The 23386-nt window shown below is 42.6% G+C and overlaps 1 protein-coding gene across 1 annotated transcript in view; it reads right to left on the minus strand.

Annotated features, from left to right (window-relative positions):
- MYT1 (myelin transcription factor 1) overlaps nt 1-23386 on the minus strand; it is a 137266-nt gene that overhangs the window by 18770 nt on the left and 95110 nt on the right. Inside the window, exons 17-18 of the mRNA XM_070941128.1 lie at nt 14982-15044; nt 10292-10375 (exon numbers count right to left, since the gene is read on the minus strand). Of these exons, the coding sequence (XP_070797229.1) occupies nt 10292-10375; nt 14982-15044 (147 nt within the window). The remainder of the gene's footprint in view (nt 1-10291; nt 10376-14981; nt 15045-23386) is intronic.

Below are 23386 nucleotides of genomic sequence, written 5' to 3' on the forward strand. Positions count from 1 at the left end.
CAGTGAACTTGCCCCCGTTTTACGACCTTTCTTGCCACCATCATTAAGTGCATCACTGCAGTTGTTAAGGTAGCAACACGGTTGTTCATTGAATCTGCTTCCCGCCCCCACCATGACTTTACTCATCAGAAAGTCACAAAAGGGGATCACGTGACCCCAGGACACTGCAACAGTCCTAAATATGAGTCAGCGGCCAAGCGTCTGAATTTTGATCCCATGGCCATGGGGATGCTGCAAACTGTCCTATGTGTGAAAAACGGCCCTAGCTAAATCACGTCTTTCGATGCTATTGTGACTTGAATGGTCATTAAGTGAACTGTTTTTAAGTCGAGGACCAACTGGTTGCCAGAAATGGACAGGTAAGGCCAGTTTTAGGAATATATTGGTGTGTGGTGTCACCTTCTAGAACAGAATTTCTCAAGCTTGTGAACTTTAAGAGGTATGGACTTCTGGTGTGGACTGCAACCCTCCAAATTCTGGCTGGAGGATTCTGGGAGTTGAAGTCCACATCTCTTAAAGCGCAAGAAACAAACGTCACAGTCATTATCTGAACACGGTGATCATTAAATTAGTCCATTTTAGCCAATGGGTTGCTTTTGGAAGTAACTGCTGAAAAATCATGGTTGCGTGACCACGAGGGATGCAACACATGTGGGCTGATTGCCAAGCGGCCCAAATGTGATCATGTGACCCACGTTGGAACTTCGAAACTGGGTCATAAGTTTCCATAAATGGGGAGGTCTGACATAACTTCAAACGATCGGTAAGCGACCGGTCATAAGTCGAGGGCTACCTGTAGCTACCTATTGAATGGATCCCAAGGACCAGTTATTATTATCAATATAATAGATGTCATTCAAAAGCATACATCAATATTCGCTACAGGATGGTGCCATTTAAAAAGGGGATTGTATAGAAGAGAATATTTGTAGCTGAGGGTTGAACTGTGAGGGCCTTAGTGCTCTCTGAGCTTGATTGTTTTCTTGCAGAAGTTTCACTGCCCAACTAGTTAATATTATCAGTGCACTGATAATGTTACCTAGTTTGGTAATGAAACATCTGCAAAAAACCCCACCAAACTCAGAGAGCACCAAGGACCCCTCAGTCCTCCTCCTCCTCCTTGTCTTTCTCCTCCTCCTCTCCACAATCTCACTCCCTTCTAGTCCTGATGATGTTATCTATTTGAGTAATGAAGCCTCTGCAAGAAAACATTCAAGTTAGAGAGCACCAAGGACCCCACAGTTTCTTCCTTCCTTCCTTCCTTCCTTCCTTCCTTCCTTCCTTCCTTCCTTCCTTTCCTTCCTCCCTCCCTCCCTCCCTCCTCTTATTTTTATTTATTTATTTTATTTATTCGAATTTCTATACCGCCCTTCTCCTTTCGGACTCAGGGCGGTGAACAGCCAGATAAAAAACATCTATACAAACATCACAGTTAAAAAATAAAGTTAAAATAATTTATAAATTTGGCCCATAATTTAAAACTTGTCAATTAAAATAAATATTAACATTTTTAAAACTAACCCTAAAATCAGGACAGACGGGCTAGCTGAAAAAAATAAGTTTTTAGGGCCCGACGAAAAATCCGGAGGTCGGAGATCACTCGTATCTCTGGGGGTAGATTGTTCCATAGGGTAGGTGCCACCACAGAGAAGGCTCTCCTCCTGGGGGTCGTCAGCCGGCATTGTCTGGCCGACGGCACCCTGAGGAGGCCCTCTCTGTGGGAGCGAACCGGCCGGTGGGAGGCTATTGGTGGCAGAAGGCGGTCCCGTAAGTACCCTGGCCCTAAGCCATGGAGCGCTTTAAAGGTGATCACCAACTCCCCCACTACTTTCTAGCACTGATGATATTACCTAGATTGGTAATGAAAAGTCTGCAAGAAAACCAAGCTCAGAGAGTACCAAGGACCTCAGAAAAGAGAATGTTTTTTGGGGGCACTACCACACTGGAGGTGGCAATTAAATTGACATCAGATCTCACCTTCCCCCTCACTCCCTGCTTCCATCCCCGTCCATCTTCCATTCTCACACCACTCTATTCTCATTGTTTTCTTGCTCATGGTTTATTCTATTGTTCCACTACTTTGCTACTGTTAACGTTCAGCCTTTTTTTCATTTCTCCCTTTTTTATTGTCCTAAGCTAACCGCCTAGAGTAACCCCAAGGCGAGATAGGGCGGGAAGTTTAAGTTTAAGAAATAAAATACATCCGAGGGAATAAAACTTGAGCTACCCCTTTACGCGGAGAAACCGTCAGGAATCTCAAAGGCAATTGTCAAAAAATATACCTCGCCTTTGTTTGAGTTTCATTAATCCTATGTTTCATTGTTATCTCCATCAGCATTTTTTATTTTATTCCATTAGAAAAAATGAAAACGGAGGAGTTGACGATTGAGAAGCCCATCGTGGCTATTTCCTCCCCCCCTCTGAAATAATTTGGAAACCCTGGTTCTGTTTTAAATCACATGCAAATGTGGCACAATTCACCTATAATATCCCTGCTAGCGGGATGCTGACTACATTCATAACACCCTCGCTGTTTATGCGATTGTAAGCAAGCGACCAAAACCTCGAGAGAAAGAAGGAAGGAGAGGCGGGAAGGCGAAGGCGACAATTCAAATCGGCATTCACAGCACAACCATTACATAGTTTACATCGCTAATTTAACTTCCATTGCATTTTTATTATAAATAAATAATCCAGCATGTCATCGGCACCAAGAACCACTGAGGGAGTCTGTATGAGGGTTTGGCAGAGAGTTTCAAAATGTTTTATCATGGCTTTTTCATGGAACAGATAGCAAGCAGACGTTCCATTAAATACTGGCAGTCCTCGGCATACGACCAAAATCAAGCCCAACATTTTTGATGCTAAAGCGAGAAAATTGTTAAGTGAGCTTTTGCCACATTTTACGACCTTTCTTGCCACTGTGGCTAAGTGGATCGCTTCTGTTGTTAAGTTAGTAACACGGTTGTTTAAGTGAATCTGGCTTCCCCGTCGACTTTGCTCGTCAGAAGATTGCAAAAGGGGATCACGCGAGTGTGGGACACTGCGACCGACATAGATATGAGACCAGTGGTGAAATCCAGCAGGTTCTGACAGGTTCTGGAGAACTGGTAGCGGAAATTTTGAGCAGTTCAGAGAACCGGTAGCAGAAATTTTGAGTAGTTCGGAGAACTGGCAAATGCCACCTCTGGCTGGCCCCAGGAGTGGGGAGGGAATGGAGATTTTGCAATATTTTTCCCCCAGGAGTGGGGAGGGAATGGAGATTTTGCAATATTTTTCCCCCAGGAGTGGGGTGGGAATGGAGATTTTGCAATATCCTTCTCCCAGGAGTGGGGAGGGAATGGAGAGTTTGCAATATCCTTCTCCCAAGAGTGGGGTGGGAATGGAGATTTTGCAATATCCTTCTCCCAGGAGTGGGGAGGGAATGGGGATTTTGCAATATCCTTCTCCCAAGAGTGGGGAGGGAATGGGGATTTTGCAATATCCTTCTCCCAGGAGTGGGGAGGGAATGGAGATTTTGCAATATCCTTCTCCCAAGAGTGGGGAGGGAATGGAGATTTTGCAATATCTTTCCCCCAGGAGTGGGGTGGGAATGGAGATTTTGCAATATCCTTCTCCCAGGAGTGGGGAGGGAATGGGGATTTTGCAGTATCCATCCCCTGCCACGCCCACCAAGCCACACCACACCCACCAAGCCATGCCAACAGAACGGTAGTAAAAAAATTTGGATTTCACCACTGTATGAGACAGCTGCTGAGTGGCAGGATTTTGATCACATGACCATGAGGATGCTGTAACAGTTGTAAGTGTGAAAACTGGTCATAAGTCACTTTTTTCAGTACCGGTGTAACTGAACAATCACTAAACAAATGGTTATAAGTCAAGGACAACCTATCATTCAGGAAAAGAAATATAGCTGATGTCAAATTGTTCTTCAAATAGAGATGTGGAATTATGTGCAGCGGGGAACTAATTAGGATTGTGATCCTCACAAGAGTTCTCTAAACCCTCCCTCCCTTTCCTTGTGATCCAGCTCAGATGTTATTGGGGACCATAGCAGTTTGTGTTAACAACCACTACTAAGTGCCATAAATTTGAGCCAGAAGAGTTTGTTAACATGGGGAAAGAGAGAGAAACCGAGCACCTGGGGCTGGTATTTCTAGTTTAAGAAAGACTCCTACAAAAGCTGCAGGATTCTGGGTGTACTACAGAAGGGCTTGAAATAATGAAGGACGGTGAACCCATTCCAAATCTCAGGTAAATGCCGTGTGTGACAATTTTGATGATGGCTCGGAGGTAATTAATTGACCCTTGTGGTTGAACCATGGCAGCATGGACAATTTCCTAGACTGTGGCCTAATTTTTAAGCCTTCTCCCTGCAGGAATTCTGGGGAATGTAATTTTTCTTTTTTCTTTTCTTTTCTTTTCTTTTTTTCTTTTCTTTTTTCTTTCTTCCTTCCTTTCCTTCCTCTTTCTTTCCTTCCTTCCTCTTTCTTTCCTTCCTTCCACTTTCCTTCCTTCTTTCTTTCTTTCCTTCCTCTTTCTTTCCTTTCCTTTCTTTCTTCCTTCCTTCCTTTCTTTCCTTTCTTTCTTTCCTTCCTTCCTTCCTCTTTCCTTTCCTTCCTTCCTCTTTCTTTGTTTCTTCTCCTTCCTTCCTTCCTTTCTTTCTTTTCCTTCCTTCCTTCCTCTTTCTTTCTTTCCTTTCTTTCTTCCCCTTCCTTCCTTCCTTCCTCCTTCCTTTCCTTCCTTCCTTCCTCTTTCTTTTCTTCTCCTTCCTTCCTTCCTCCCTCCCTTCCTCCCTTCCTTCCCTCCTTCCTTCCTTCCCTCCTTCCTCTCTCTCTCTCTCTCTCTCTCTCTCTCTCTCTTTCTTCTATCCTGATGCAGGGAAAACAGGCAGGAAGAGCGGAGAAATGGAGATGGAGAGTGACATGGTGTGATCTCAACTGCCCTGACTTACAGGTAGTCCTTGACCTACTACAACCATCTGTTTAGTGACCTTTGACGACCAGTTTTCACACTTACGACCGTTGTAGCCTCCCCAGGGTCATGTGATCAAAATTCAGATGTTTGGCAACTGGCATGGATTTATGACGGTTGCTTCTTCCCGGGAGTCACAGTAATCATCATTTGTCACCTTCCCAGCTGGCTTCAGACAAGCAAAGTCAATGGGGGAAGCCAGATTCACTTAATGACTGTGATTCACTTAATGACTGAAGTGATTCGCTTAACAACTATGGTAAAAAATGGGACATTGCTCACTTAACAACTGAATTGCTTAAAATGTTGGGCTCAATTGTGGTCGTAAGTCAAGGACTTCCTGTAATATATTACCCTCAGAGGCAACCAACAAGGTGGTTTTCAGAAATATGCAACAGACTCTGGTTTTTCAAGCGCAAAAACACTTACACAAAATCCATATATTAGTCTGATGCAATGCAATGTTTGCATCATGAAAAACATCCACATGCAAACATGCCTAGGCTGAAAATTGAGCCTTTATAGGTAGTCCTTGACTTATGACTACAATTGAGCCCAAAATGTATGTTGTTAAGCGAGACATTTTGTTAAGTGAGTTTTGCCTCATTTTACAACCTTTCTTGCCCCGGTTTTTAAGTGAATCACTGCAGTTGATAAGTTAGTAACCCAGTTGTTATGTGAATCTGGCTTCTCCATTGACATTGCTTGTCAGAAGGTCACAAAAGGAGATCATGTGACCCCGGGACACTGACCGTCATAAATATGAACCCGTTGCCAAACGTGTGAATTTTGATCACACGTTCAAGTGGTCATAAGCCACACTTTCAGTGGTGTTGTAACCTTGAAGGGTCACTAAATGAACTGTTGTAAATCGAGGACTACCTGTATTAGATTAGCTTGCTTTGTTGTGATTAGATATAGGCTGGGTTCACACAACATGTTGAATCTGATCAGTAGAAGGTCTAGTAGTTATATTTCTGCAATATGTTAAGCGTGCTAAGTGTTCACTTGATTTTGTTGTGGCTTAAGGTGTTAGGAAGCAGCGGGATGGCAGTTGTGGGGCTCAATTGTATGATGTTAACCCCTGAAATGGGTTAATGGTTGTGGCTCTCAGATTTAAAGGTCCAAAACAGGCGACGTGCTTTCATATAAGCCTGCACATATTAACTTGTGTGACATTTGCATCGTTTGCATTTTATTATCCATGACATTTTGAGTCACTTGGCCCCAGCAACCTCCGAAGAGAACAACCTCTGGGGAGGACCGTATCACTGATAACACTTCATTTTCAAGCGATCCTGTTGAAAATGACACTCTCTCAATTCACGATTAAAGGCGAATCTACGCGTCCAGGGCTGAGATTCAGACATTTTATCAACCGGTTCTCTGCCCGGTTGCTGGGTGGGCGTGGCCGTGGTGGGTGTGGCCTACTCTGCCTCCTGCACCAAGGGCGTTTTCACCCTCCCCAGACTCTGGAGGTTTTCCTCAAGCCCCCGGGAGGGTGAAAACTGCTTCCCCCAGGCTCTGGGGGCCCTCTGGAGGCCAGAAACAGGCCTGTTTTCGGACTTCCGGTACTTCCAGTAGGCCCATTTTTTGCCCTGCCCAGACTCCAGAGGCTTTCCTCGAGCCTCCAGGAGGGCGAAATTGGCTTCCCCTGGGCTCCGGAGGCCAGGAATGGGCCTGTTTCCGGACTTCTGGAACTTCCGGTAGGCCCATTTTTCACCTTTCCAGAGCCTCCGCCCGGGCCCTACACTTACGTCACCTCCAAAATGGGCTGTGTAGAGACTCCTGGGAGGAGTGGGGTGGGCGGGATCAGCCAGTCCTTGCAAGTACCGGTTTGGCAAACCAGATTAAAATTAACATCCGGTACGCCCGAACTGGTCTGAACCGGCTGAATCCCACCCCTGTACATCAGAGGTGGGTTGCTCCTGGTTTGGCCCGGTTCGGCTGAGCTGGTAGCGGTGATGATGTGACGTCACCGAACTGGTTCTCTGTGACTGGGAGCTGGGCCCAACCACCCACTCCCGCTTTATTCCTACCTTTGTTTCTTGTTTTTTAGCCCAGCTGATAGGCGCGGCAGAGTGGATTGCCGCATCTCAGCTGACCAGAAACCTAACGCGCTTGCGAGGAGACAAATTAATTGATCTACTCCTCTTCTTGGATTATTTGATTTTTTTTTCATCCTGCCTTTATTGTTTATAAATAACTAAAGGCGGCAATCATGCCTAATACACCGTCCTCCTCCTATTTCCCCCACAACAACCCTCTGAGGTTAGTTGAGTTGAGAGAGGGACTGGCCCAAAGTCACTCAGCTGCTTTTCATGCCTAAAGCAGGACTAGAACTCAGTGTCTCCTAGTGATTGGCCCAAGGTCATTTTATTTTTATTTCATTTTATTGAATTTGTATACCGCCCTACTCCTGAAGGACTCAGGGCGGTGAACAGCCATAGAATAAAACATATAAATACAAAATTTAAAATAGAATAAAACCAATTAAATAATTTTGGCTGAACAAATTTAAAACCCCAATAATTTAAAACCAAATTTAAAATTTTCCATTTAAAAAGGGGAAAAACAGGTCAGGCCAGCTTGATGAAATAAGAAAGTCTTGAGCGCGTGACGGAAATCCAACCTGCTTTCATGACTAAGGTGGAACTAGAACTCACCATGTCCTGGTGATTGACCCAAAGTTACCAGCCAACATTCATGCCTAAGGCAGGAGTAGAACACAATCTCCTGGTAATTGACCCAAAGTTCGGCTTTCATGTCTTGGTGGGGCTGGAATTCACAATTTCTAGTCTTATGCCTTACTAGACCAAATGGCCAGCTCAATGACATTACGCAAAACTTTTTCCTGCATTCAAGAAAAATTTTGTGGATTTTAAATTGACAGCTTTTAATAAACACTCCTTACTCAGCTAATTGTGACATGGCTCATTGGATAAAAACATTCTGCTTCCTGGCTCTAAGGAGATGGAGCAGATGGCTTCAAATGTCAGCTGATTCCTGCAAAGACCTTTGGACCACTTACAGGAACCTCGTTTTCCATGGAGGCTTAAGGGTGCATAATTTTTGCAACCCTGCTATGCTTTTTTAAATGCATAGGTCTTAAAGTGGTAGAAGGAAATTCTAGATCCGTGATGGCGAACCTATGGCACGCATGCTACAGCTGGCAGGTGGAACCTTTTCTGTGGGCATGTGAGCCATCGCCCAGCTCAACTCTACCACGCATGTGCTGGTGCCTCCCGCCGGCCAGCTGATTTTTGGGATGCGCGGAGGGGTGGGGGGCAGGGTGCATGCGGGAGAAGCGCTCACATGCGCGGGGGAGAGCACGGGGGAGGCGGCACCTCTGCACGGCCTATTTTTGGGCCCATGAGGCTGCAGGGCGGCCTACTAGGCCACGGCCCGTTTTTGAGCCCATGAGGCTGCAGGGAGGCCTACTAGGCCCCCTCTTTTGTAAAAGATTTTTAAAATTTTAAATATCTTTTAGTATTTATATATTCAATTTTAAATTGGTTTTAAAAGTTTGGGGTTTTAAATTTGTCGGGGCCAAAATTATTTAATTTGATTTTATTCTATTTTTTAAATTTTGTATTGTATGTGTTTTTATTGTCTGGCTGTGCACCGCCCTGAGTCCTTCGGGAGTAGGGCGGTATAGAAATCTAATAAATAAATAAATAAATAAATAAATAAAATGGGGCGTGGGGGTGTGTGACGCACCCCCCAGCCCATTTTTGGACCCAGGAGGCTTCAGGGAGGCCTACTAGGCCCAAAATGGGGGGTGGGGGGGTTATGTGCGTATGCATGAGGGGCAGAGGGAGCATGGGGGAGTCGTGTGCACATGCACAGGGGGGCGCATTGCATTATGGTGCCGGTGCGTGCGCACTTTCGGCACACAACAAGAAAATGGTTAGCCATCACTGTTCTAGATTAACAACAAAAGCAAGGCTAGAGGAGGAATCGGGAAGAGAACACGCTTATAAATGGGCTGATTTCTCATTATTGGTCTGAAATAGCTTTTGATCTGGGAACACAAAATGCAAATCCATCGTACAGATAATCCTCAACTTACAACCATTTCCTTCGTGACCCTTCGAAGTTACAATAGGACCGAAGAAAATGATTTATGACCATTTTTCACACTTATGACCGTTGCAGCATCCCCGTGGTCATGTGATTAAAATTCAGTCACTTGGCAACCGGTTCATATTTATGACTGTTGCAGGATTCTGGGATCACGTGATCCCTTTTTGCGAACTTTTGACAAGCAATGTCAATAAGGGAAGCCGGATTCACTTAATAACCGTGTTACTAACTGTGGCAAAAAGATCATAAAATGGCACAAAACTCGCTTAACAACCGTCTCGCTTAGCAACTGTCTTGCTTAGCAACAGAAATGCTGAGGTCAATTGTGGTCGTAAGTCAAGGACAACTTCTATAATTGTGATTGATGATGATTTGTCAATTCGATACACTGGAATTACAAATTTAATTGATGCAGGATGGTATTGTGGAAATGGTTATAACAGTGTCACCAACATAATTTGTGTGGGTTATGTTAATTCTATTTCAATTCCAGAAGTTTCTACACCAAAATACGCAGACATAAAAGTGTAGTATAGAACTAGCAACCAATTTGATTCAATTAAACATTTCAAAATGTATCAGAGCAACAAGCAACCACACTAAGGGAGTTCTAGGTGTGTGCTTGCTCAAACCAAGTGTGGTAACATCCCTTTCTATTTAAAAAGGGATTTATTCTCATTTATGATTTATGGACTCCAACTTCAACTATACAGAACACACAGAAGAAAAAAGGCGGGAAAAAAAGGGAAACTCCCCCTTTACACCCACAGCAACCAATCATAACGTAGATTGCATCATGCATGAGTCAGCGGTAACTCAGCGGTGGGGAACTAGGGCCCTTTTATGACTTGTGGACTTCAACTCCCAGAATTCCTGAGCCACGCATGCTGACTTAGGAATTCTGGGAGTTGAAGTCCGCAGCGTGGCTGGCTCAGGAATTCTGGGAATTGAAGTCCACAAGTCATAAAAGGGCCCTAATTCCCCACCCGTGCCTTAATATGAGCCAGCAATGATTTGAGTTTTCCTGGGAATTCGTTTAATCAATGTACACCCTGGATTTAACTTTTATGCAATGCTGACAGCTTGCTACATAACTCCAGTCATGTTTTCAATAAAAGGAAACGATGTACAGTGTCACATAAAACGAATGAAGTTGCTTTTCCACCTTGGTTGTTGATGCAATAAAATAACTTTTGTGAACGGTTCAGACATTTCCCCCATCACTTACTTCATCAGTTCAGGATCCTCCTTGTCATCCTTTGTGGGTGGGATTTTCATTCCACTTTTCTTGGCACGAGGGCAACCTGATAAACTATAGGATTTTTTTTTTTTTAAACAGAAGAAAAAAAAAACCAAGGGTATCACAATGCATTTGGCAAATTCTTTCCCGTCCTGATGCTAGTCGCCTTAACAGGTAGTCCTTTTTTTTTTTTAATTTGATTTATATGCCGCCCTTCTCCGGAGACTCAGAGCGGCTTACAGTGCGTTAAGCAATAGCCTTCATACTTTTGTATATTTTTACAAAGTCAGCTTATTGCCCCCACAAACTGGGTCCTCAATTTACCTACCTTAGAAAGGATGGAAGGCTGAGTCAACCTTGAGCCTGGCGAGATTCGATCTTACTTTAATTGCAGACAGCTGGTGTTAAATTACAGTGCTTCTGTCAGTTGAGCTAAACCAGGCTCAACAATAAATCCTTGGCTTATAACCATCTGTTTGGCGACTGTTCCAAGTCACAACAGCACTAAAGTGACTTCAAACTGGTCCTTGCACTTATGACTAGTTCAAACTGGGTGACTTTGGGACAGTCACCAGGAGATTGTGAGTTCTAGTCCTGTCTTAGCATGAAAGCTACTGTGTGACTTTGGGACAATCACCAGGAGATTGTGAGTTCTAGCCCTGCCTTAGCATGAAAGCCATTTGTGTGACTTTGCGACAATCACCAGGAAATTGTGAATTCTAGTACTTATGAAGCGTGTGTGATTTTGGGACAATTACCAGGAGATTGTGAGTTCTAGTACTGCCTTAGGCATGATAGCCGGCTGGGAGACTTTGGGCTAATCACCAGGAGATGGTGAATTCTAGTCCCACTTTAGATATGAAAGCTGTTTGAATGATTTTGCAACAATCACCAGGAGACTGTGAATTCTAGTCCAGCTTTAGGCATGAAAGCCAGCTAGGTTTTTGTGGGGAGAACAGGAGGAGTAATGTGTATTAAATATGTCTGCAGGATGTGAGCTATTTTTAACAAATAACTGTATTTTTAACAAATACAAATAACTGGGAGTTATTTTTAACAAAAAATAATAAAGGCAGGATATAAGTAAATAAAGATAGTCCTTAACTTACAACAGCTCATTTAGGGACTGTTTGAACTTACATCGACGCTGAAAAAATTGACTATTTTTCACACTAATGACCATTGTGGCATGATCCCCATGGTCATGTGATCAACTGACTCATATTCATGACAGTCGCAGTATCCCGGGATCCTGTGATCATCTTTTGTAACCTTCTGGCAAGGAAAGTCAATGGGGAAAGCCAGATTCACTTAACAACCGTGTTACTAACTTAACAGTGACTCACTTAACATCTGTGGCAAGAAAGGTTGCAAAATGGGACAACAAATTAAAAAATTTCTCACTTAGCAACATAAATTTTGGGCTCAATTGTGGTCGTAAGTTGAGGACTACCTATAAATAGCTAACTAACTCTGGCTACAATAGATGTCATTAAAGAAAGAGGAATTTCTACTATCTAAATCAGGATTCCTCAAACTTGGCAGCTTTAAGACTTGTGGACTTCAGAATTCTCCAGCCAGCATAGCATAGCTGGCTGGAGAATTCTGGGACTTGAAGTCCACAAGTCTTAAAGCTGCCAAGTTTGAAGGCCTCTGATCTAAATAATTTATCAGCTGGGCCCCAACTTGGGGAAATCTTCCTTACACCCTCCTTGCTCCCAGGAAAGTATTAATTTTTCATTTTCTCCGGAAAATGAACATCTCATTTTCATCCTCACACAGAAAAGGAACCATTCTTCCCCTTTGATATTCCCACATGTGCTTTGATCTGATAATTTCCGTTTCCACACCTCAGAAGGGAGGCAAGCGGTGGTGAAAATTAAAAAGAAAATGGAAAAAAGGAAAAAAAAGACAGCCGTTTGCTTTGAGGGGAGCAGCTTTTGCAATTAATAGTGTCTGGCTAGGAAGGTATTTGCTAGCAGATGGCAGATGTTAATGGAGTTGTTCAAATGGGAGAGACAGCCGAGGTCTTCATTAATGTTTGAAAAAAGATAATAGGAGTCATAAATACGGTGGTGTTATTAACAGGAATTTTGCAGTCAGCTAAAATCTGACCCTTTCATCTTTATGCAGCGGCAGAGAAGGTAAGTACCTCTAATCTGATTCTGGGAAGTTTAGCTTTTAAAAAAAATCAGATTCAAGAGATGAAAGGCGGATTCGTATTTTGCTAACTTTTCCGAATACATTGCTATTTGTCTATTGCGCCAAGAAAAAAAAAAGATGTTGAGACTTGGGGAGAAAACGCAGAGAAGAGCAACTAAGATGATTTAGAATAGAATAGAGTTGGAAGGGTCCTTGGAGGTCTTCTAGACCAACCCCCTGCTTAGTCAGGAAACCCTACACCACTTCAGACAAATGGTTATCCAACGTCTTCTTAAAAACTTCCAGCGTTGGAGCATTCACAACTTCTGGAGGCAAGTTGTTCCACTGATTAATTGTTCTCACTGTCAGGAAATTTCTCCTTAGTTCTAGGTTGCTTCTCTCCTTGATTAGTTTCCACCCATTGCTTCTTGTCCTACCTTCAGGTGCTTTGGAGAAGAGCTTGACTCCTTCTTCTTTGTGGCAGCCCTTGAGATATTGGAACCCTGCTATCATGTCTCCCCTAGTCCTTCTTTGATTAAAGGCCTGGAGACTAAAACATATATGAAGAACGGTTGCAGGAATTGGGTTTGGCTAGTCTAGAAAAAAGAAAGACTAGGAGGCACATGATAGCAGACTTCCAGTATTTGAGGGGCTGCCACAAAGAAGAGGGGGGGGGGTGTCAATTTATTTTCCAAAGCACCAGCAGGCAGGACAAGAAACAACGGATGGAAACTAATCAAGGAGAGAAGGAACCTGGAACTAAGGAGAAACTTCCTAACAGTGAAGACAATTAACCAGTTGAGCACTTTGCCTTCAGAAGTTGTGGCAGCTTCATCACTGAAGTTCATTAAGAAGAGATTGGATAGCCACTTATCTGAAATGGTATAGGGTCTTCTGCCTGAGGAGGGGGCTGGACTAGAAGACCTCCAAGGTCCCTTCCACCTCTATTCTGAATTGAATTGAAAGAGAAACTAGAAATGACTTCAGAATTGAAACTGAATTTTTTTTTTCAAGGAATGCATATGTAATACCCTGTTTCCCCGAAAATAAGACATCCCCTGATAATAAGCCCAATCGGGCTTTTGAGTGCATGCGCTATAATAAGCCCTCCCTGAAAATATTTAAATGCAGAGCTAGAAATCAGGTAAGACAGCAAGAGGAGCCCCATCTTCCTCCACACGCCCCAAAATAGTAAGACCTCCCCGAAAATAAGGCCAAGCGCTTATTTCGGGGTTCCAAAAATATATATAAGACAGGGTCTTATTTTCGGGGAAACATGGTATGTATTTTAGTCACATCCTGTCCAGTCCTCTAGACCCAAGATAGGAAGTTGGAAAATTGCAGAGGGGAGGGGGGAGATTATTATTATTTGTATTGCATTTGAAAGTTCCTTAGCATCACTTTTTTTGTTTTTATTTGAATTTGACTAGTTCTCTCTAACAGCTATTTATTATTATTTTTTTATTAGTTCGATTTATATGCCGTCCTTCTCCGGAGACTCAGGGCGGCTTACAATGCTTTAAGTAATAGCCTTCATACTTTTGTATATACCTGCTTAGTAGGGCTTTTGGCCCCCACTAAGCGGTGTTCTTTTTTATACAAAGTCAGCTTATTGATCCCACAAATCGGGTCCTCATTTTACCTACCTCGGAAGGATGGAAGGCTGAGTCAACCTTGAGCCTGGTGAGATTTAAACTTGCAGTAATTGCAGGCAGCTGGCAGTTAAATGCTACTTTAACAGTAGTTTAGTCCACTGCACCACCAGGCCCCTGAGCTGTTTTATACTCTTCATGCCAATAAAGGAGAATATTTGTAGTTCGGGGTTGAACTGTGAGATCCTTTTTGCTCTCTGAGTTTGATTGTTTTCTTCCAGGCGTTTCATTACCCAACTGGGTAACATCATCAGTGCGAGCAAGAAAATAACCAAGGCCAAGGAGCACCGAGGATTCTACTCTTCATGGTTATGCAAATGAGTGGGGAACAGCTATAAGTACCTGGCTCAATAGTAGTAACCGTGCGAGGGATCTAGGATCATTTAAATATGAGCCAGCAGTGTGCTGCAGCTGCCCCAAAAGCCAACACAGTTTTGGGCTGCATTAACAGTGGGATACTGTATGTACTTTAAAAAATCTTGTTAGCTGCCCAGAGTCAGAATAGTGCAGTGGTGGGATTCAGCCAGTTCGGGAGAACCGGTTGTTAACTTTCTGAGCTTTCTGGAAAACTGGTTGTTGGAAGAAATCATTAGGGCAGAGAACCGGTTGTTAAATTACTTGAATCCCACCACTGGAATAGTGAAATGGGTGGCTAAATAAATCAGTTTTAAATGAATGCATAAATAAGTGGGATAGGATGGAGGAAACAATCAGGATGGCGGCCATGACCATAACTTAGGCAATGAATGGTGTGGTTGTAGCTATCGTCTTGACGTTTTTGGCTTCCTTCAAAAGAGGCCTGGGCTCATCAGTTCCCCAAATATACTTTCTCCTCTTCTCTTTCTGCCACCCGTCTCATTTCTGTATACACATTTTCAACTTACCTCCTATGTGATGCGTAATTTCCTGTTATATGACCGGACCCATCACAGCCGGGAGTTGGGCACCTGAGAGGGAGGAAAGAGGAGGTGACGGAAGGAGGAAGGAAGGAGAGGGGAGGGATAGAGAAGGAAGAAAGAAGGAAGAGGGAGAGAAGAAAAAGAAGAGGAGGAGGAGAGAGAGGAGGAAGAGGGAGGGAGAGAAGGAATAGAGAAGGGAAGGCAAGCAGGGAGGGAGGAAAGAAGGTAGGAAGGGGAAAGGAGGGAAGAAAGAGAAGGAGAAGAAGAGGGAGAAGAAGGAGAAGGAGAAGAAATAATTATCATCATCTCGGGAGTGAGATAGGAAACTTTTTTCTTTTCTTTTTTTATTGTAGATAGATAAATTTCAATGAAGGAAAATGCAGATCGATGTAAACATGATTGTTAATTTGCTTCCTTACAGTTTACACATCAGAGTAAGGCATACCTAGTCCATTACTTCAGAGTCAATTCTTTTCATCAAAGGAGTTTGAGGATTGTGTTTTCTCTCTCTCTCTCTCCCTTATTGCTGTCATTTGTCACTGAAGACATATTGTCTTCTCGGATTCTCAGAACACAGAAAAGTGAAAGCAAACCATTAAACCGAAGGGATGCATGGACCTATCAAATTTATTACTATTGAATGGAGATCGGAAGCCGGATGAAGATGGGAACAAAAATCTGTGCTGGAACGAAGATTCAAACAATTCAGAGACACTTAGTTTTGAAAGAGAGGGGCCAAACCAACAAATTCAACCCTGCTCTCTTCAGGAATTCAAATAGGTAGTCCTCATTTAGCGACTGCCTTATACAGGAACCATTCAGTTACACCAATCACTTTATGACCAATCCTCACTCTTACCACCTTTGCAGGTCTGTAAAGCAAAGGAAAGCTGAAGGCAGATCAGAAGCGCAGCTGTAATTTCATTGAACAATCGCTTTGCTTAATGACTGCGTTGCCAGTCCCAGTAGTCACTAAACAAGGACCACTTCTTTATTATTTCCAATCATTGGTGGACCGGTTTGTGCTTGAAGACATCCAAAAAAGAGAGCCCACCAATGCCTGCGGTTATAAATTCTACTATTGAGTAGAATTTTACTACTTGAACTCTCCTTTATCATAACCTACAGGTAGTCCTCGACTTACAACTGCAATGAGGTTGCACATCACAGTTGTTAGTTCAGTCATAAAGCGGGTCACCCTTGTGGCCAACCTAAATTTACGATCTTTTTTGTGGTGGTGGTTGTTTGCCATGGGCTGTTTTGGCAGAAAATCGGAAATGTTGATTTTTAACAAAAACGTTGTAAAATGTAGTCATGTGACCATGAAATGCTACAAATGGCCGTAAATGCAGGCTGGTTGCCAAGCAACCCACATGCAGTCATATGACCTTGGTGGGGGGGACTGTTGGAACTCCAGAAGTGAGCCCTAGAAGTAGGGGAGGCCCATCATAGCTTCAAATGGTCACTAAGTAACCCGACATAAGTCGAGGACTATCTGTACAACAATGGGCATGAGTACAGGCAGTCCTCAACTTACAACAATTTGCTTAGTGGTCGTTCGAAGTTATAACGGCACTGAAAAAAGTGACTTATGACCATTTTTCACAGTTATGGCCATTGCAGCATCCCCATGCTCATGTGATTTACATTCAGTCTCGTGCTTTATATTCAGATGCTTGACAACTGACTCAATTTATGACGGCTGCAGTGATCCAGGGGTCATGTGATCCCCTTTTGCGACCTTCTGACAAGCCAAGTCAAGGGGCAAACCAAATTTACTTAACAACCGTGATACTAATTTAACAACTGTTTAAATTCACTTAACAAAGGTGGCAAGAAAATGGGGCAAAACTCACTTAATCAATTTCTCACTTACATTTTGCACTAAGTTGTGGTCGTACATTGAGGACTACCCGTACTGGGAAAAGCTCCTGGTTCTGAAATTGTTAGGATGTTATAAGCCACCCAGAGTCACTTTGTAGCAAAATGGGCCGCAGAATAAATTTAATAATTAATAAAAATAAACAAAATAAATCATTCTTCATGGATAACCCACAGGGGCTTTTAAGTAGAACAAAGGAATGGTGTCATGTCGGTCATGAAGATTTTTGAGGATTTCAGAGCTCCAAAAGTTTCTTTTTTTTTTTTTACTGTCTATACTTGTGAATAAATCGAGAATTTTAGCTGTCAAAAATTGGGTTTGGCTTATCTGCGAACCAGAACTCTGATTTTTAAAAGCCGGTCACAACCTTAAAATTGTGCAGTTTTATAAATGATGATGCAATAGTTTGCAGTTTCGCTGTTGCTATGGTTAAATTTTTGAGGATCAGTGGTGTACTTTTCATGATATTTTGCTTGAAATTTGGAGGGTCAGTTTATCTGCAGATAGGCTTATCCATTATATGTGATATTATATATATATATATATACCTTTACAGGGAGGATACCTGAGGGTGTGGCTCACTGATGACGCCTTACAAGGCAGAAATAGCTATCTGAGTCTCCCAGAGAGCAACACAGAGTTGCTGCTTGTCAGCTAGAAATAAAAAGCCCAGAAACTTGTGAATGAGATTTCACAGAACCAGGGCTGTAGAACATCTTAGCTTACGTAGGTAAAACCTGGCTAGAAAGAATATGTATATATATGTATATGTATATGTGTATGTATATGTATATATATATATATATTGCTCCTGGAAGCACGAAGCCGAGAACACCAGCCTGAAGATGACGAATGAGACTTCGTCGAAACGTCGCCAAGACACTTCCAATTTTACGTGGGAGAAGACCCGAATAACCAAAGACCTATATATATATATATATATATATATATATATATATATATATATATATATATATACATACAAGCAAAGTCAATGGTGGAAACCAGATTTGCTTAATGACCATGTGATTCATTCATCAACTGCAGTGTTTCGTTTAACAAACGTGGCAAACAAGTCATATAAATTTGGACACGGCTTGCATAACCACAGAAATCCTGCTCACAATTGCGGTTGTAAATTGAGGACTATCGATAATCAACTATCTGCCTCAATTTCCCATTATATGTTATATATATATTTTTTAAATTGCCAACTATCAGAAAAATGCAGATAAATCTGTGCTTTGAAAGACATGAATGGGCTGGAGATGATTTCCTTTTTCTGGCAGTGGGGAGGAGGAATTTTTATGACTTCTAAATAGATTAATAGAGGTAGTCCTTGATTTATGACCACAATTGACCCCAAAATCTCTGAAACATTTGTTAAGTGAATTATGCCTCATTTTATGACCTTTCTTCCCACAGTTGTTAAGTGAATCCTTGCAGTTATTAACGGTTGTTAAGTGAATCTGGCTTCCCCATTGACTTTGATTGTCAGAAGGTTGCAAAAGGGGGGATCATTTGACCCCGGGACACTGCAAACGTCATAAATACAAACCAGTTGCCAAACATCTGGATTTTGAACCATTGGCATGCTGCAAATGCTCATGAGTATGAAAAATGGTCATAAGTCACTTTTTTCAGGGCCATTGTAACTTTGAATGGTCACTAAACAAGCTGTTGTAAGTCAAGGACTACCATATTTTTCGGAGTATAAGACGCTCCGGACTATAAGACGCACCTACTTTTTTTGGTGAGGAAAACAAGAAAAAGAAATCTGCGTCTGCCTCCTCGTTGCAGCAAACAGCAAATAGCCTGCTTTACTTTCATTTTCGTTTTCAGCATAGCTTGATTAGCACAAGAAAAAAAAATCTGCTCCCAGCAATTTACCTCCTTGCAGCAAACAGCAGAGGCCCACGCAGCAATAGGCAATGGCAATCTCTGAAGCCTGAAACAGCTGAGGGTTGGGAGGTCGATCCAACGGACAATCAACTTGTGCTAATTAGGCTGTGCTGAAGCTGAAATGGGCTGTTTCTTCTTGCTGTTTGCTGCAAGGAGATAAATTACTGGGAGGCAGAGGCCAAAGGGTGAGGGGCAGTGGGTGGGCAGGGCTACATTCGGTGTATAAGACGCACCCAAGTTTTCACTCCCTTCTAAGGGGGGAAAAGGTACGTCTTATACTCCAAAAAATATGGTACCTGTAGACTCCCATTTTTTAAAACAATTGCACATGGATGCAAAGGATAATGCATTGTGCTAACAATGTGGAAATATATTCCCTGGAAGTGTAATAAAAATAGTTACCACTTCACAAGTGTTGCAAAAGCTCATTCAGAATCAAAGAACATAGTGTAAGATTAAAACGGACAGGCGTCCTGAAGGTAATTATATTTTCCACACAACAACTTGATGTTCTCCATTAGTGCAGGAACTAAATTCCACCTCCTTTGGCATTGCAAATCTTGAAAAATAATTCTCTTGGAACTCCTTATAACAATAATTCACAACTTTGCTAGTGTAATTAGCACCTTATTAAGACACCCGGCAGCTTCCGGATCAAGATATAGGCAATCCTCGATTTACGACCACAACTGAGCCCAAAATTTCTGAGCCATGTGTTAAGTGAGTTTTGCCCCATTTTACGACCTTCCTTGCCACGTTTGTTAAGCGAATCACTGCAGTTGTTAAGGTGGAAACACGGCTGTTAAGTCAATCTGGCTTCCCCATTGACTTAGCTGGTTGGAAGGTCGCAAAAGGGGATCATGTGACCCCGGGACATTGCAACCGTCATAAATACGAGCCAGTTGCCAAGCGTCTGAATTTCAATCATGTGACCATGGGGATGTTGCAACGGTTCACTGGAAGCTTTCGAGAAGAGACTGGACTGCCATCTGTCAAAAATGGTGTAGGGTCTGTTTGGGCGGGGGGTTGGACTAGATGACCTACAAGGTCCCTTCCAAGTTTGTTCATCTGTATCTGTATTTGTGGAGCCTGTAAGACCCGATGGTTGTTAAGTGTGAAAAACGGTCATAAGTTACTTTTTCCCCAGTGGCATTGTAACTTCCGACCGTTACTAAATGAACTGTTTATAAGTTGATGTATTCCATTCTCCCCCTGAAGGAAGATCTTGATTAGGCCAATTCGAAGGATATGCAATGTTTTATATCTCTCAGCTTGACTAACTAATCTTTGGTGCAGGAATGAGTAGATCTTGGGAAAATGTTTGTGATGTATGACACTAGGTGTTGTGGCCCGTATGCGGCCTGTGCAGCTAGTAGCTGATTCCGACAGCGAGGAGGCTGGTGTGGTGCTGCGCCAGCAGCCTGTGCAGCTGACACTCGAGTCGGACAATGAGGAGGCTGGAGAAGATGTGGTGCCAGAGGTGGGGATTCAGCCAGGGCCTTCAGAACCTCCAGAAGGTCCCTTAAGTGAAGAGGAAGAAGAGGAAGAATGCATGGGCGCGCAGAGTTGCCAAAAGGCAGGAGTGGCTCCTCAGGAGGAGGTCTCCTCGAGAGTAAAGCTTGGGGCTAATTGGTCACTCCCTTAGCCTATTTAAGGAGGAACGCTGACTGAAGCAATTTGCAGGGAACAACTTTAGTTCACATACCTTCGTGTCTTGTCTTGCTTATCTTATCAGCTTCCTGCAAATTGCTTCTGGGCATTCTGCCAACCACAGTAAGCTTTCAGTATCATTCTTTGAATTCTTGGCGGCTGTTAATGCAGTTAATTAACAGCCCTTGTTGTAAAAAACTGGTTTATTTAGTAAACTAAGGTTTGTACAGACTTTGTGTGTGCTGCGTTCTTTGGGTCCGTAGCTGGGGCAGAACACAAGGCGAGTTGATCAAAAGTCCCGTCTATGCACAACTTTCAATTTGTGATGTCCTTCGTGCTCTCTGAGCTTGGTTGTTTTCTTGCAGATGTTTCATGACACAACTAGCTGACGAGGAGATAGAGATATCTGGAAGTTGAATGATGCCAGCTGGACTTCTTTTCTTGTTGGTTTGAAGCGTATGCAAGTAGCTAGATAATACAGGTAGTCCTCAACTTACGATCACAATGGAGCCTAAAAGTTATGTTGCTAAGCTAACCCCCAGAGTTACGTACAATAACAGACCTCCGGATTTTTCGTCGGGCCCTGAAAACCTATTTATTTCAACTAGCTGGGCTGGCTTGAGTTAAATTTTAAATTGATTTTAAATTGGGTTGTTTTAATTTACAGCCAAAATATTTAATTATTTTAATACTGTTTTTAAATTTTGTATGCTCTGTTTTTTACTTTGGCTGTTCACCGCCCTGAGTCCTATTTGGAGAAGGGCGGTATAGAAATGGAAACAAATAAAATAAATAAAGTAAAATAAGCGAGGCAATCGTTAAGTGAGCTTTGCCCCATTTTTCAACCTTTCTTGCCACCGCTGTTAAGCGAATCACTGCAGTTGTTAAATTAGTCACACGGTTGTTAAGTGAATCTGGCTTTCCCCATTGACTTTTGCTTGTCAGAAGGTCGCAAATGACCCTGGGACACTGCGACCGTCATAAATATGAGCCAGTTGTGCCAAGCATCCCAAGTTTGATCAATCAATCAATCAGAATAGAGCTGGAAGGGACCTTGGAGGTCTTCTAGTCCAACCCCCTGCTGAAGCAGGAGACCCTATACTGTTTCATATGATCCTGTGACCATAGAGATGCTGCGGTGGTTGTAAGGGTGAAAAACGGTGGTAAGTCACCTTTTCAGTGCCGTTGTAACTTCCAACAATTGAGCCCAAAAATTTCTGACCCAATGGAATGGTTGTAAATCGAGGACTATCTGTGGACTGAAGAAGCTTCTTGGATAAGCAACAAAATGTTTTAAACCAACAAGCAAAGAAGTCCAATTACCCAACTAGGTAACTTCATCAGTGCTAGAAGAAGAGTGGAATTTGCTTTTTCTGGGCTTTTTGTTTCTTGCTGACAGACAGCAGACTCTGTGCTGCCCTTTGGGAGACACAGAGTCTGCTGTCTGTCAGCAAGAAACAAAAAGCCCAGAAACGTGTGCTTCCTTGATTAGGCTGTTAAAGTGCTCTTGGATTGTTTGTCTGTTGGTAGTTCCTTGATTGTAAAAATGGATATTATCTATCAGCTGACCGTCATTGAGAAAAAGAATTTTTTTATTAAAAAAAAAAATTGATTATGTGAAGCAACCATTGATTGAATGTAGAAAACAAACTGGTAGAAGAATCACCAAATGCTTGTTGCAGGGTGAGTGAGTCTGGTTACATTCGTGCTTCAAAAATGAACAAATTGTATTTTTTTTTCTCTAATTCCCATACAGTTCTCTTTCTGCAAAAATACAATTCCATCTAAAAATGCAGGTAGTCCTCGACTTACGACCACAGTTGAGCCCAACATTTAGGTTGCTAAGCGAGACATTTTTAAGTGAGTTTCGCCCCTTTTTTAAACGACTTTTCTTGCCACCGGTGTTAAGCGAATTGCTTGCAGTTGTTAAGTTAGTCACATGGTTGTTAAGTGAATCTGGCCTCCCCGTTGACTCTTGCTTATCAGAAGGTCACAAAAGGGGAATTATGTGACCCCGGGACAGAGCAACCGTCATAAATATGAGTCAGTTGCCAAGCCTCTGAATGTAAATCAGGTGACCAAGGGGATTCTGCAACGGTCGTAACTGTGAAAAATGGTCATAAATTCACATTTTTCAGTGCTGTTGTAACTTCGAATGGTCACTAAACAAACGGTCACTAAACGGGGACTGCAAATCAGTTGAGTGATTTGCAGTCATTTACAGTTAAGTGACCCGCTTAATGACTGCTCTGACTTGTGTACATCTTGCCGTTATTCTGATCCTACTGAATACAAGTAGTCCTCGAGTTACGACTGGTCATTTAACAACTGGACCGAAGTTACAACAGACCTCCTCAGAGCTACTTACAACCTAGTTTCCAATGGTTGCTCACCCAGGGTCACATGATTGCAGTTTGGGCACTCAGCAACTGTCCCGGTGTGATGGTCGTTTGGATCCCGCGGTCACATGATCGTGATTTATGACATTTTTTGCCGGAAACTGGTGTTTACTTCTGGTTTCTATCAAAAAAACCCTCAACAGGTTATAACGGGCTTGCTTAACAACCACGGTATTCTTTTAATGACGGTGACGTTCATTTAATGATTGTGGTATTTACTTAAGAACCAGTGCAAAAAGGATTATAAAATCAGTTGCAGACATACGGTGACCCGCTTAATGACCGCTCTGACTTATGACCATAATTCCGGGTTCAATTTTAGTCCCAAGCTGAGGAGTACCTGTAGTAACTCTGAATGCAGTAATGCATAGAGAAGGCTTAATTAATTGAGTTTTAATTGAAGGAGAAAAACGATGCCATTGTGGGGAGAAAGAACTGATGAAAATTGTCGAATCTCACAGGGTGAGAAACTAGACTGTTGTTTGAAAAACTCTGGACATTTTTTTCTATTGTAGGCCAGGCATTTTGCTGTCTTCATAGCTTGTGGTCCATAAGAG

The sequence above is a fragment of the Pituophis catenifer genome, unplaced genomic scaffold, assembly GCF_029215685.1.
Source record: "Pituophis catenifer annectens isolate HBS135680 unplaced genomic scaffold, rPitCat1.0.hap2 SCAF_3, whole genome shotgun sequence".
Lineage (NCBI taxonomy): Eukaryota > Metazoa > Chordata > Lepidosauria > Squamata > Colubridae > Pituophis > Pituophis catenifer.